This window comes from Aegilops tauschii, chromosome 2, assembly GCF_002575655.3.
Source record: "Aegilops tauschii subsp. strangulata cultivar AL8/78 chromosome 2, Aet v6.0, whole genome shotgun sequence".
NCBI classification, from domain to species: domain Eukaryota; kingdom Viridiplantae; phylum Streptophyta; class Magnoliopsida; order Poales; family Poaceae; genus Aegilops; species Aegilops tauschii.
In genome coordinates this window covers 568,709,338-568,722,838 of record NC_053036.3, presented here as the reverse complement: position 1 = coordinate 568,722,838, position 13,501 = coordinate 568,709,338, and the positions used below count along the sequence as shown (strand labels likewise).

Here is a 13,501-nt window from a genome sequence, read left to right as displayed (position 1 = left end):
AACATCCTGCCACCACTCACTTTAGTACCGGTCCGTGGCACGAACCGGTGCTAAAGGTCGGCCACGAACCGGTACTAATGAAAGCGGCTGGCTAGCCGTTGGAACCGGCACTAATGCACACATTAGTGTCGGCTCAAAAGCAAACCGGCACTAATGTGCTTGACATTTGACCCTTTTTCTACTAGTGCATGAAGATGTTGAACGGGCCCACCCCAAAGAATCGGTCAAATCAAATGGCCACCCTTTGTATGCATGACCATGTGAGCATGACTAGGAGTCTCATCCCAAATAATTAGCCCATCTCTTATATACAACCAAACACATGGATTGAATGATTCAATCCCCAAAAAATTGGATGGTCCAAACCCATTCATACCAGGCTTATGGGAGAGTATAGAGGATGATGTCAATATGCTGCAATATGTAGATGATGCCATATTTCTTTTGCAAGATGATTAGGAAAGTGCATATAATGTGAATCTCTCTCTCTCTCTCTCTCTCACACACACACACACTTTCATAAGATTGAGCTTCCCATTTGGGGCGGGGGGAAAGGTGAAGTTGAAAACTACATGAAAAATCTTTACTTGTCATGTTGCTAAGTTGTCTATAAACTACCTAGGCATGCATGTTAATATATAAAACATAGAATCATAAAAAATATATTGCAAACATGTATAAAACAAAATTGAGAAAGGACGTGGTAGTTGGTACGGAGACTTTTGGCCATTAGTGGTAGATTGATTGTGATACAGTCTTTCTCATGCCCACCTTTATGATGTCCTTTATGAACTTCCTGTTGGAGTGAGAAAATGATATATATTTTAGTGTAAGATTAATTTGGCAAGAAGTTGAAGGTATATCATCTAGTGATGTGGCCTAATGCTATTGTGCTTAAAGATCTTGGGGGGTCTGGGTATTGAAAATTTAACAATGATGAGCAAAACCTTAATTTCAAAATGGTCTTGGAAGTTGGCCAATACTTATAGAGTCTGGAAAACATAACACGAGAATAAGTATGTGAAAAGGTAATGCATGTCTGGTTTATAACCCAAATGAGGTGATTCCCAATCCTGGTCTAGAATTTTGCACTATAGGAAAAAAATTGACATGCGCAAACATTGTGTTGGGGATGGAAAAAGGACCCAGTTTTGGGAAGACTGGTGGATTGGGAACAAACCCCTTGTGCAATCATATCCACACATGTATAGCATAGGTTTTGATAATTTTGTCGTACTCTATGGGTGATATTCTCTTGTTACGGGAGATTATACAAGAGGTGTGTGAAGAATTTCAATGTAAGTATCATTGTATCAAATGGACTTTATCCTCCACTAGGCAACTTTTGTTCAAAACAATGTGATGATAATGTCGAGTGCCCCCACATTTTTTGTGGAAGACAAAAAATCCATTGAGAATTGCATATTCTTAAGGCTGATTCTGAAAAATAGCTGCTAATTAAAGATAAATAGCTTAGAAGGGGCTGACAAGGAAATTGCTCTAGTTAGTTATGTCAAAAAGAAGAAACTATTGATCGCCTCTTTCGCAATGTTCTTTGGATAGGCTTATGTGGATTCCAAGACTTGGGAAATAGGTCTGATATGTATCAAATGTATCTACAATTTTTGCTATGTGCATGCTACTTTTATATCGTTATTACATAGTTTTGGCATATTTTTATATAATTTTATTAGACTAACATATTAATCCCATGCGAGTTGTTGCTTTCTGCATGTTTTGGACTTCTTACAAAAACACTGTTTTGGGGACTAAAAAATTCAAGGAAAATATGGACAAAGTTTCATATCAGGAAGGAGCCAAAGGCCACTGGAGGCACCCCAGTGGGCCCCACATGGTGGGAGTTTGCATGAAGGGCATGGGTCGTGATGTGGGCCTGTGTTCACACCCTAGGGCGCCTCTCCACAGCCTCTCGATGCCCCTGCCTTTATATTCTTCAGAAAACCATCGAAAGATTTATCGAGAAATATTTCTTGCCCCCTCCTCACATTGCACGATGATCCAATTTGAAGACCTTTTCCGGTGCTTTGTCAAAGGGGAAATTCATCACCCGAGCTATCTTCCTCATCCTTGTTGCCAGCATCTCCATGTGTGAGTTTCCCTCCTTGGACTATGGGTCCATAACAGTATCTAGATGGCATCCTCTCCCCCTTGTTTCTCAATACAAAGATCACATGAGCTTCCCTATATGATCCATTCGATGTAATTCCCGATGTTCTTGTCAGTGTGATGAATGGTCACTCTATGATCAATAGTAAATAATACGTGCAACGTTAATATTAGGTTGGAAATTAATTACACGTTTATATTAGGTAGGATATCAATTATGTGTTAATTTCATGTTTACATTAGGTAGGATATCAGGTACACATTAAATATGTGATTAGCACAGATGTTGATATTTAGTACTGTATGATATTAGTTGCAAGCAAAACACGTTGAGCACTCACCACTGGAGTAATCTAGGTCGTTGGATTGACATGGTTTGATGGACGAGATTAACTGGATTTGCCCCTTTGGGTCTTTTTATGTTGGTATAGATATCAATTTCTTTTGAATTATTTGCTGCATTATTTATAGACATGCTCTTTCTATTAATTATTCTATCATTGTCCATGTTTAGATGAATGATCGCTGAGAGACAATTGTGTATGTTAGATAGGTTTAATCTTGAGAGTATTCCATCCCAGTGTCAGAAAAGGGAAAATGCTTGTATTGTGTTATTGCCACTAAGGATAAAAGATAGTTGACTAGTTGTCTCGGTGATGAGCCGCAGGCAAAGAAAATATACTATCTACATTATATTGCATTGCTTAACACAATGCTATGTTTTCACTTAATACTTAAAGATGCATGCTGGATAAAGGGCTTGGGTGTAGTATTAACTATAGATGTAGTTAGATAACGGTCTATAGATCCAATAATGTAATGCCTATACGCATCATGAGATATGTGATCGCATCATAAATACTAATACAGAAATGTAATTTGTTCACCGCACATATGTCATCTGGAGAGATGCCACCGATGAAATTGTGGACCTCAGTCATTTATTCCACATGATCACAACCACAGTCACTTTATTTTATGTTCTTTTACAATCTGAACATTTATTTACAATTGCTTACAATCATCAATTCCAACCATAAAATACATTAGTACTTTTGACTAGCAAAACTAGTGAGGTTGACACCCTCAGTAGAAGTGTTGGGGACCAAGTGAAGTCTTTTAGTTGTGTGTAGGCACTGATCATTGACTCTCGGTCAAGGACTCCGTGGATTAATACATTGGTTCTTAACTGAGGGAAATACTTGCTTCTCACCACAAAACCTTGCACTTCAGGGACGAACAACTGATTTCACCAAACATAAAGATTACTTGGAAATATCAGTAGCCACATTTCATGACCAGTGGGGTTTTTGTGGTCTTCTTGGCGCTGTAGAATACTAGAAAATGATCATGTTTTGATCATGTGAGAATGAACACCCCATGAGGCGTGCTACACCTGGTGAGTAATCTCATAACTTTTTGGTCCATACTGCAATAAAAATACGAACATTGAGAAGCGTTCATTTGGGGAACAAGAATGTTTGAACAAGTAGCAAGTGAACCTTTCAGGGTGACGAATGGATAGTGGTCGGGATCAAGACTAATTGTTGGCTGATGGATGCTCTGGTGATGGTGTAACATTTGGTGATTGTCTGTACGGGCGAGGAAGCACTTTCATAGTGGCTTTCCTTCTCCCTTCATGGTTCCCCTGATGTTGTATTGTTGGTACTCGTCAGTGTTGGGCTAAAAAATACTTCAGTTGATATTAGGTTTTTCTTGGGGTATGTACATTATGATTTTCCTTCGCTCTCTTTTAGTTTTGTTTATGTAAAGGATATTGTTTTTGTAGTGAAATCAGGAGAGGGAGCCCTTTAAAAAAACTCATCTTTTATTTTAGCTGATTTGTTTCGGTCTCAGTGGGGTCATGCCACCACTTGCAAAGGAGCCACGATGGCAAGTCATAGATTTTGATTAACGTGTCACTTTTTGTGTGCGTGATTTGAAGTTCTACGAGCCTTGCTAGCTACTGAGAACTTTGTGCATCAGTGTTGTTATGTCGCCAGCTAGTGACTTCTATCGACTTTGCTAGCTACTAGTACAAGAGAAAGGGTACCAGTGTTTATGTCACAAAACTCACTTTTTTTACTACATCCAAGGCCGGAGAGCTTCTATGCGATGCTCTTTGCGTCAATATGTCTACCTTTCGCATAGGGCGTTCCGATGAAACGTCAGATTTAGCGCTCAGCGCTATAGCCAGTGATTCCTCTAGGTTTTTTTTTCAGTTTTTAATTAGTTTTACTTGCTTTTCTCTTTGGTTATGAAAACACCTGATTTTTTTCAAAAAGCGACCTTTTTTGAAAATTAAGAAAGTAAATGGGAATATTCTTAAAAATTTATGAACATTTGTAAAATTTGTGTGTTCTAAATTTGCAAGTTTTTCAAAAAACTTGTAGATTTTAAATTCCAGGAAACTGTTTGAAAGAAAATAAAATCATAAAAAGAAAAGCCGGAGAAAACATAAAGTTAAAAATTAAAAAGGTAAAAACCAGTAGAGAAACAAGAAAAAAAACAAAAAAATGGAATAATACATTCTAGAACATTCCTAAAACCACAATAAACCGGACCCAAACATTCCAGAAGCCGGAACTAACCTAACCTAATTGGGACGGCCCATTGTCTCTCACTCTGTGCATGCAATTGGTCGACAATTTGACGCGATGAATGGCAAACTGGATTTGCCTCCAAAGCGCTTCCGCGGAAGGAATTTAATTGATACGAAAATGTAATTTGTTCACCACACATATGTTGCCTGAAGAGATGCCACTGGTGAAATTATAGATCCCGGTCATTTATTTCTCATGATCACAACCGCGGTCAATTTACTTTTTGTTCTTTTATGATAGTAACATTTATTTACACTTGCTTACAATCATCAATTCCAATCACAATACATTAATAATTGTAAATAGCAAGGTTACTGAGGTTGACACCCTCAGTAAAAGTGTTGGGGACCAATTGAAAGTCTTTTAGTTGTGTGTAGGCACTAATCATTGACTCTCAGTCAAGGACTCCATGGATTGATACATTGTGTGTACACCTGATGAGTCATCTCATAAGTTTTTGGACCATATTGCAATAAAAATATGAAAAATGAGAAGCGTTGATTTGGGGAACAAGAATGTTCGAACAAGTAGCAAGTGAACCTTACGGGGCGACGCATGGGGTTGGGAAGCACTTTTGTAGTGGCTTTCCTTGCTTCTCCCTCCATGGTTCCCTTGATGTTGTTGGTACTCGTCGGTGTTAGGCTAAAAACTAATTAGTCTACGTTAGGTTTTTGTTGGGATATGTGCATTTTGATTTTTCTTCGTTCTCTTTTAGTTTCGTTTACGTAAAAGGACATTGGTTTTGTTAGTGAAATCAGGAGAGGGAGCTCTCTTTCTTTTTTTAAAAAAATCATCTTTTTATTTAACCAATTTGTTTTGGTCGTTGTGGGGTCGTGTAGTGTTGTTATGTCGCTATCTAGTGACTTCTATTGGCTTTGCTAGCTACTAGAAGAGAAATATCACAAAACACACATTTTTACTAGATCCGAAGCTGGAGAGCTCCTATGTGACACACTTTGTGTCAAGATGTCTATCTTTCGCATAGGGGGGCACTGATGAACCACCTTTTTATTAGTTTTTAGTTGGGTTTTCTTTGGTTTTCTAAAATACCTCAAATTTAATTATTTTGAGAACAGAACATTTTCTGAAAATTAAGAACATTTCCTTGAAATAATGTGAACATTCTTAAAAAAATATACAAACAGTCTTTAAACTTTGAACATTTTTCTTAAAATTTTGAAAGCTTTTCAAAAAACTTGAACATATTAAATTCCAGGAACATTGTTTGAAAGAAAATAAGAATAAGAAAAATAAACCCGGAAAAAACATAAAGTAAAAAAATAAAAGGGTAAAAATCAGTAGAGAAACAAGAAAAGAAAAACGAAAAAACAGAATAAAACATTCTAGAACCTTCCTTAAATAAAAAAAAACGGACCCAAACATTCCAGAAAACGGACTAACCTAACCTAATTGGGCCGGCCCCTTCTCTCTGACTGTGTGCACGCAGTTGGTAGACAATTTGCCGCAATAAACGGCAAACCGGATTTGCCTCCAAAGCGCTTCCGCGAAAGGCCCCCTTCCAAAACCCTAGACTCTCAAACCGCCGGACAGCCGCCACCCCGCAACCCAGCAGCAACTCAACCGACCCCCCACCCCCCCCCCCCCCCCCCCCCCCCACACCTCGCCACCCATGGCGGCGCGCGAGGGCCAGAGCGACCCGCATCGCCGGGAGCCTGGCCAGCGCCGCCCCATGTGCGCCGTCTGCACCAAGCCCCTCAGCGTCTGCCTCTGCGGCCGCCTCCGCGGCCCCCCGCTGGACACCACCGTCGGCGTCACCGTGCTGCAGCACACCATGGAGGTCCGGCACCCGCTCAGCTCCATCCGTGTTGCCCGCCTCGGCCTCCGCAACCTCGCCGTCACCCAAGTCACCGACGTCAACCACCGCGCCAGCTTCCTCCTCAGGACGCTCGGCGGCGCCACGGCCTCGAATCTTGCAGACGGAGAAACTGATGTCGGCGCCTCCCTTGCCGGAAATCATGACGGTTCGGTTGTTCCTGGGCAGACTGGCTTACAAGATGGTGATGATTTCGAGCGAAGCCAAGGCAAAGGATTGAATCATGCAAAGTGCAGTGATTCTGAAGATATGGGGATCAATCCTTTCGGTGTTCATTTGGGTGAGGAAAATGCCACTGTTGCGATCTCTAGGCAAGCTGGTGGTGAAGGATTAGATAATGGGGAAATAAGCAATTGTGTTTTCTCTGATCTGGATCGAGAAGTTGGCGGTGGCATTGAATGTGACTCTAATGGTGGTGAGTGTTTCAGATTCGACAAGGCGAAAAGCAATGAACATGCTGAAGATTTTGAAAGGCCAGTCTCAGCCGCAAATCAGTCAGAAAGCTATGTGGCCAATGCCGCTAATGCTGAAGGCCAACAGAGAAGTGAGACATGTGTGACAAATAAGGTACATGCTGATCTGCCTCACCCTTTAGTTGAAACTACCTCAGTTAATGGTATTTGCACTGAAAATGTTGAAGTTGGTGCTGCTACGGGAGAAGGTTGGACCGTGGAAAATATGGATAAGTGCTCTGTTGCTTATACAGAAAAGGAACTCAGGATTGACATTGAGCGCGGCGTAAAGCCCAAAATCAGATGGTTGTGCAGAGGTTCTGTTGGTCAAGGAGCTGTCTCGAATGGCTTTACTGTCACGAAAATACAAAAGAACAAGTCCAGACGTACAGGTGAAGTCTCGGAGTTTGAGGAATTTTCCATCACCATACCGCCACACGCAGCTCTGCTATTTCCATGCCAGGGTGCAATCAGCCTTGATGCTTTAGATTGTCAGGTGAAACATTTGATTGTGTTGGATGGCACCTGGGCAAAGGCGCAGCGGATGTATCATGAGAATCCATGGCTACAACTTCTGCCACACGTGAAGCTAGAATCAGATAAGGTTAGCTTGTACAGCGAGGTGAGGCAGGAGCCAAAGGCCGGGTGCTTGTCGACCATTGAGAGCATAGTTATCACCATGAAGAAACTTGGAGAGGATGAGATGGGTTTGGATGATGTTCTGTCTGTTTTCGAGTCAATGATTATTGATCAGCGGCGTTGCAAGGAAGAGAACTGGAAACCAAAACTAAAGCCATAGTATTGGGTCCCACTGTTTTGATCTAATTTTTTGACGGGTGTTTTGATCTAATTTTTATTGGGGACTTCTGGATGTATTTTCGGTCCAGATGTTTTCTGTATCATTATTTCATACTGAGTGATTAAACAGGCCAGCATTTCTGGACAGTGTTTTTGTTCGCCTCCACTTTCAGAGCTGCAAGGATGGAGCATACTACCAACCCTATTCCCAGTTTCCCCATAACCACTGAGCTGGTTTGTATTTTGATGACTCTGAACATGATGTGTTTGTTCCTGCTTCATACAACTATTAGCTGGATAAAATCAAAGCATTGCCACTGCAGAGATGAGTACTTGGGGTTAAAAGGAGAGTCAGTTCCCTGCAATGAATCAGTTTTTCTTGATTGGATTTACAAACTCTCGTGTCAGAAAACCAAGAGTACATTGCTCATATTCCACTCCATATCTTCAAATTTTGGTCGAAACATGTAATATTATGGTGCATACTCTACTATCACTCTCTGTCCACATCTTGCTTTATGCTGTCTCAACATGCAATTTCATTTGGCTTCATACCTTTGTAGGTTTTGTCATATGAAATGTGGCCTCTGCTAAAAAAACAATTTCAATTTTCACAAGCATATTAGCGAACCGGCTATCACAGTATGATTTACATGTTCTCTTCATTAACCCATACGCAACATACAGCAAAAAGCGTATCAGATTGTGGTTTAGCAAGCAGTCTCACACACACATATGTACAATGCATGACAAGGCCTTTTCAGAGTGTTATTGAACTGTATGATCGTGGACATCAGTATTTTCCTGAACTCACGGCTGATGTCCTGATTCTAAAATAGTGCCCAAAACCAGAGTCTCGTTCTATACATTGTCTTGTTTTAATTTTTGGACACACTTTTAACCACACATCTGAAATTATCCTGGAACAATTTTAACCACATATCTGAAATTATCTATTACCTCCGTCCCAAAATTCTTGTCTTATTCAGTAGCATTTGTCTAGATATGAATGTATTTAACTCTGAAATATGATTAGATAAATCCGTATCTAAAACAAGAATTTTGGGACGGAGGAAGTATGACATGGCTAATAATATAAGAAAAGCCCCCAATCGTAGCCGCTTACAGTTCTTATCTGCCGGCCGGAGCGAGCTTTGCACTTAGACCTTCTGGAACACGAGTACACGACGGCCGGCGTGCCCTGCATCTTGAGCGTGCATCTGGCCTGGAACTTGCACTCGCTGGAGTGCGCCTGGTACCTGACCTCGCCCGACAGCGCCACCTCCACCTCGAACACCCCCGTCAGGTTCACCTTCCTGAACTCGGCGTCGCCTATCAAGATTAACCTCCACGTACATGGATGTCCTGCTGCCGGCCGTTGTTGACGATCCTAGCTAGCGCTTGGACGTGGATGTGCAGCTGCCGGTCGTAGCTGAGAGTCCTACCGCAGCTGCACATCCTCGTCCAAACTCTAACTAGGGTCGTACGTGAATGAGTTCGTGATTGAGTATCTGTGGAAACTAACTATCCTCGACGATGCTGAGAGCTTGTGTGATCGTACGTGAGAGATTATACATAGACCAAGCACGCTACGTCGCTACCTAGCGTGCAGCGGTGGTAAACTAACTACACACGACAAGTATAAAGCAAAGGAAGTGCTTACACACGCGGTGGTAAAACTAACTACGCACGCAAACTTTGGAAGTTGAAGCTGCCGGGAAAGATTAAAATATTTGTTTTGTTTGGAGGTGCCTACACAATGCTAAACTGAGCTGTACTGGATGCTTGATGATCGATGCTTTATATATAAAACGGAGTGAAAGTCTTTTTCGATAATGCTATACCGAGCTACTGTGTCTTGCACAATCGCCGTACCGGAACAATATCCTAGTGTCCTATTTGCAAGGCCGATGCGGAAGAGTTGCACATGCACTGTTTAGTTGTGTGAGAGCCAGAGTTGTTTGGAGCTCTCTTGGAATTGAAAGGGGGATAGAACTGGCATCTCAGTTGGACCGATCAGGAGCGGCCATATTGGAGTTTTTACTATGTGATGAGTCGCTACAACAGACATATATGGAGGCCACAGAACTTCCAGAAATAATTGCAGCGGCTTGCTGGTACTTGTGATGCCAGAGACTGCAGATAGTTCGACGGGAAGATGTTCAGACACCAGGCAGGACAGGCCCATTGATTGTGGCACTAATCTTGAACGAACTACGTCCGAGCAGCAGGGAAACCTTCTACTACTCCAAGACCGAATAAATGGCCAGTTGCCTTGGCGCGACAACAGGTAGTGAACGTTGATGCATCTTTTTCTGCTGATGGGTTTTTTGGTTCATGTGGCATGATCATTCGTGATAATCGAGGGAGCTTAATTTATTTCTGCGGGCATGGCAAAGCTTGAACATGTTGCGGATGTGGTAGCCGTGGAGGCAGCAACACTCCTTGAGGGATTAAAATTGTGCCTTGCCGCCGGTTGCTCTAATATCATGGTGAGAATGGATAATATCATTGTGGTAGAAGCCCGGAAGCTTAATGAAGGACGCACTATGGTGGCAGCTCCTGTACTTGAAGATTGTAGGAATACTCTGAAAGAGTTCGGGAAGGTGACTATTGAGCATTCTAATATGGAGTTGAATGTAGTTGTTCATAAGCTAGCTAGACGGGGCCGTGTTAATCCCCCTTCGGTTTGGGTGGATGATCCCCTTGATTTTCTCAGAATCTTGAGAACTGAACCTCCACTCAGCTTCTCTCGGAATCTTAAACCTGTATTTTTTTTAACAACCATAGTTGTTTACATCCTAACTAGCTAGGATTGTCAAAAAATTATTGGTTCAAGATTCTAGGAGAAGCGATTCTAGGAGAAGCTTGGGGAAGGTCTGATTCTCAAGATTCTGGGAGAATCGGCCATTGGGTAGTCTCACCTCACAAGTGGAGGAACCGCTCAAAAAAATCCTCATCAGTGGAGGAGAGTTGAGACCTCTTTATAAGTGTTTCTCTTCCACATGTTATTGAAGCTTGAGAAGAGGAGTGATTCCCACGCGCACCTCCATCCTCTGCCACGCCTCGCCCCCACGCGCGTGTCGTGATCGAGCTAAGCTCAGACCTATGTCATGTGTGCATTTTTTTCCAATCAGAAATTTTTAATTAATTACGATTCTTTAACGGACGCCCACGAATCTGAGACGTCGGATCGTGGGTTGTTGGTGACCGGGGCGTGTGTCCAACCCACGCCCCCTCCACGAACGAATATATATTGGAGGCGTTGACAACCCTAGTCGTCACCCAGATCAGATCACATCTGCTCCATCTCCTCGCGCACTCTCCACCATCGTTTCACTCACAGTTGCTGCTTCCGGCGATCCCATCCCGTCCACCGCGTGCATGACTGTACGAGAGAGCAAGCCTCCAGAACTCCGCCCTTTGCGATCCTGCAACGTGAGAAGGACGATTAGGTTTTTGGAGAGCATATCTGATGCGACTGATCGCCATTGTGAAAGGATTGATATAGTTGACTAGAGGGGGGGGGGTGAATAAGCAACTAACAATTTTTAGCTTTTCTTTACCAAATTAAACTTTTGCATCAAAATAGGTTGTCTAGATATGCAACTAAGTGAGCAACCTATATGATGCAAAGACAACAAGCATGCAAGCAAATAAGAGATATAACACGAGTAAACTTGCGAAAGTAAAGGGACGAGATAACCAATAGTGGAGCTGGTGAAGACGAGGATGTGTTACCGAAGTTCCTTCCTTTTGAGGGGAAGTACGTCTCCGTTGGAGCGGTGTGGAGGCACAATGCTCCCCAAGAAGCCACTAGGGCCACCGTATTCTCCTCACGCCCTCACACAATGCGAGATGCCGTGATTCCACTATTGGTGCCCTTGAAGGCGGCGACCGGACCTTTACAAACAAGGTTGGGGCAATCTCCACAACTTAATTGGAGGCTCCCAACGACACCACAAAGCTTCACCACAATGGACTATGGCTCCGCGGTGACCTCAACCGTCTAGGGTGCTCAAACACCCAAGAGTAACAAGATCCGCTAGGGATAAGTGGGGGGAATCAAATTTCTCTTGGTGGAAGTGTAGATCGGGGCCTTCTCAACCAATCCCGAGCAAATCAACAAGTTTGATTGGCTAGGGAGAGAGATCGGGCGAAAATGGAGCTTGGAGCAACAATGGAGCTTTTTGGGGGAAGAGGTTGGTCAACTTTGGGGAAGAAGACCTCCTTATATAGTGGGGGGAACAATCCAACCGTTACCCCCCACACCAGCCCCGCAGAGAGCGGTACTACCGCAGGAGGCAGCGGTACTACTGCTGATCACAGCGGTACTACCGCTCCCCCGGGCGGTACTACCGCTGGGCCCAGAGTGGTACTACCGCGGTGGTCAGGGCGGTACTACCGCATATGAGCGGTACTACGGCCCCCACTGCCACGGCTAGTACCGTAAAACCCGACACGAAAAAAGACCCCTCGAATCGAGGCGGTACTAGCACGAGACCGCAGCGGTACTACGGCTGGGGGCTACCAGCGGTACTACGGCTCTAGAGCGGTACTACTGCTCTTAGAGCGGTACTGCCGCTTGTAGCCATAAGCGGTACTACCGCTCCGGTCCGCGGTACTACCGCTAGGACCAGAGAGGGCACACAGAGAAGGGGAACGAGCCCATCAAAGAAGCGGAAAGGCTCGGAGGGGGGGCAAAGGAAGTGTACGTGAAGATTCCACCCTAGCCTTTCCAAAGCGGACCCCCTCTTGATAGTACGGTGATCCCTATGAAACTAGTCCACCAAACTAATTCGAAAGGACTACACCGTCTTCGCTTCAAGCTCCGAGGGGAGGAAATCGTCTCGTGCCAAAAGGATGAATCTCTGAAAACACTCAATGCACATGATTAGTCCGCAAAAGCATTGTCATCAATCACCAAAACATCTTAGGGATAAATATGCCCTTACAATCTCCCCCTTTTTGGTGGATTGATGACAATACGGAATTTGCACAAACGGGAAAAGACAAAGGACATAAGCAAACCCCAAATCTCTAAAATATAGACGGGCTCCCCCTAGATGTGTGCCATCAAGATAAGTGCTTTGGACTGCACGACACACATACTAGGATCAACACTCCCCCTGTATTTTAGAGACCAACAGCCTAAGCGAGATTCAAGAGAGCAGGATATATAACATAATAAGCATGCAACTCATGAGATACCAAATGACTAGAGACATAGATAAAGATATGATAAGGATAAGGTAGCATATAAGGTAGCATATGTCTCACACCATATGACTGGAACTAAGGTCTTACTGAACACAAAACCAAACAAAACACAAGGTAGCAAACGCAACGAAAGCACAAAGACAAAGACACACTCGCAACACAACGACACAAATCCCTAAACTCTCTCCCCCTTTGGCATCGAGACACCAAAAGGGGCAAAGAGCTAACCTACGGCTCCAGGTGAGAGCATGCTGAGGATCTCAAACATCAGGGCTCTGCGTGATCATCTACACCGCCGTCCTCGGCCGAAAACTGCTCGGCATCTGAATCGGTCCACGGACAGTGCTGCTGGATCCACTCCTCCTCCTCAGTGATCTGACCCTCAGAGCCGCTGGTGACTGTCGCACCCAACTGACGCATAAGCTCCTTGTGACCCCCCTTGCCTTCTTCTCAGCCACATGAGTCAT

At 43.5% G+C, this 13,501-nt stretch overlaps 1 protein-coding gene across 1 annotated transcript; it reads left to right on the top strand.

The window, feature by feature from the left end:
- Positions 1 to 6,342: 6,342 nt before the first annotated feature.
- Positions 6,343 to 8,366, top strand: LOC109747225 (uncharacterized). Its single transcript, XM_073509015.1, has one exon. It carries the CDS (start codon positions 6,361 to 6,363, stop codon positions 7,813 to 7,815), a length of 1,455 nt encoding a protein of 484 aa, XP_073365116.1. The 5' UTR covers positions 6,343 to 6,360; the 3' UTR covers positions 7,816 to 8,366.
- The last annotated feature ends 5,135 nt before the right edge of the window (positions 8,367 to 13,501 follow it).

What these genes read in the sequence shown, in the direction of transcription:
- LOC109747225 (XM_073509015.1), top strand. Translation starts at nt 6,361, where the DNA reads ATGGCGGCGCGCGAGGGCCAGAGCGACCCGCATCGCCGGGAGCCTGGC.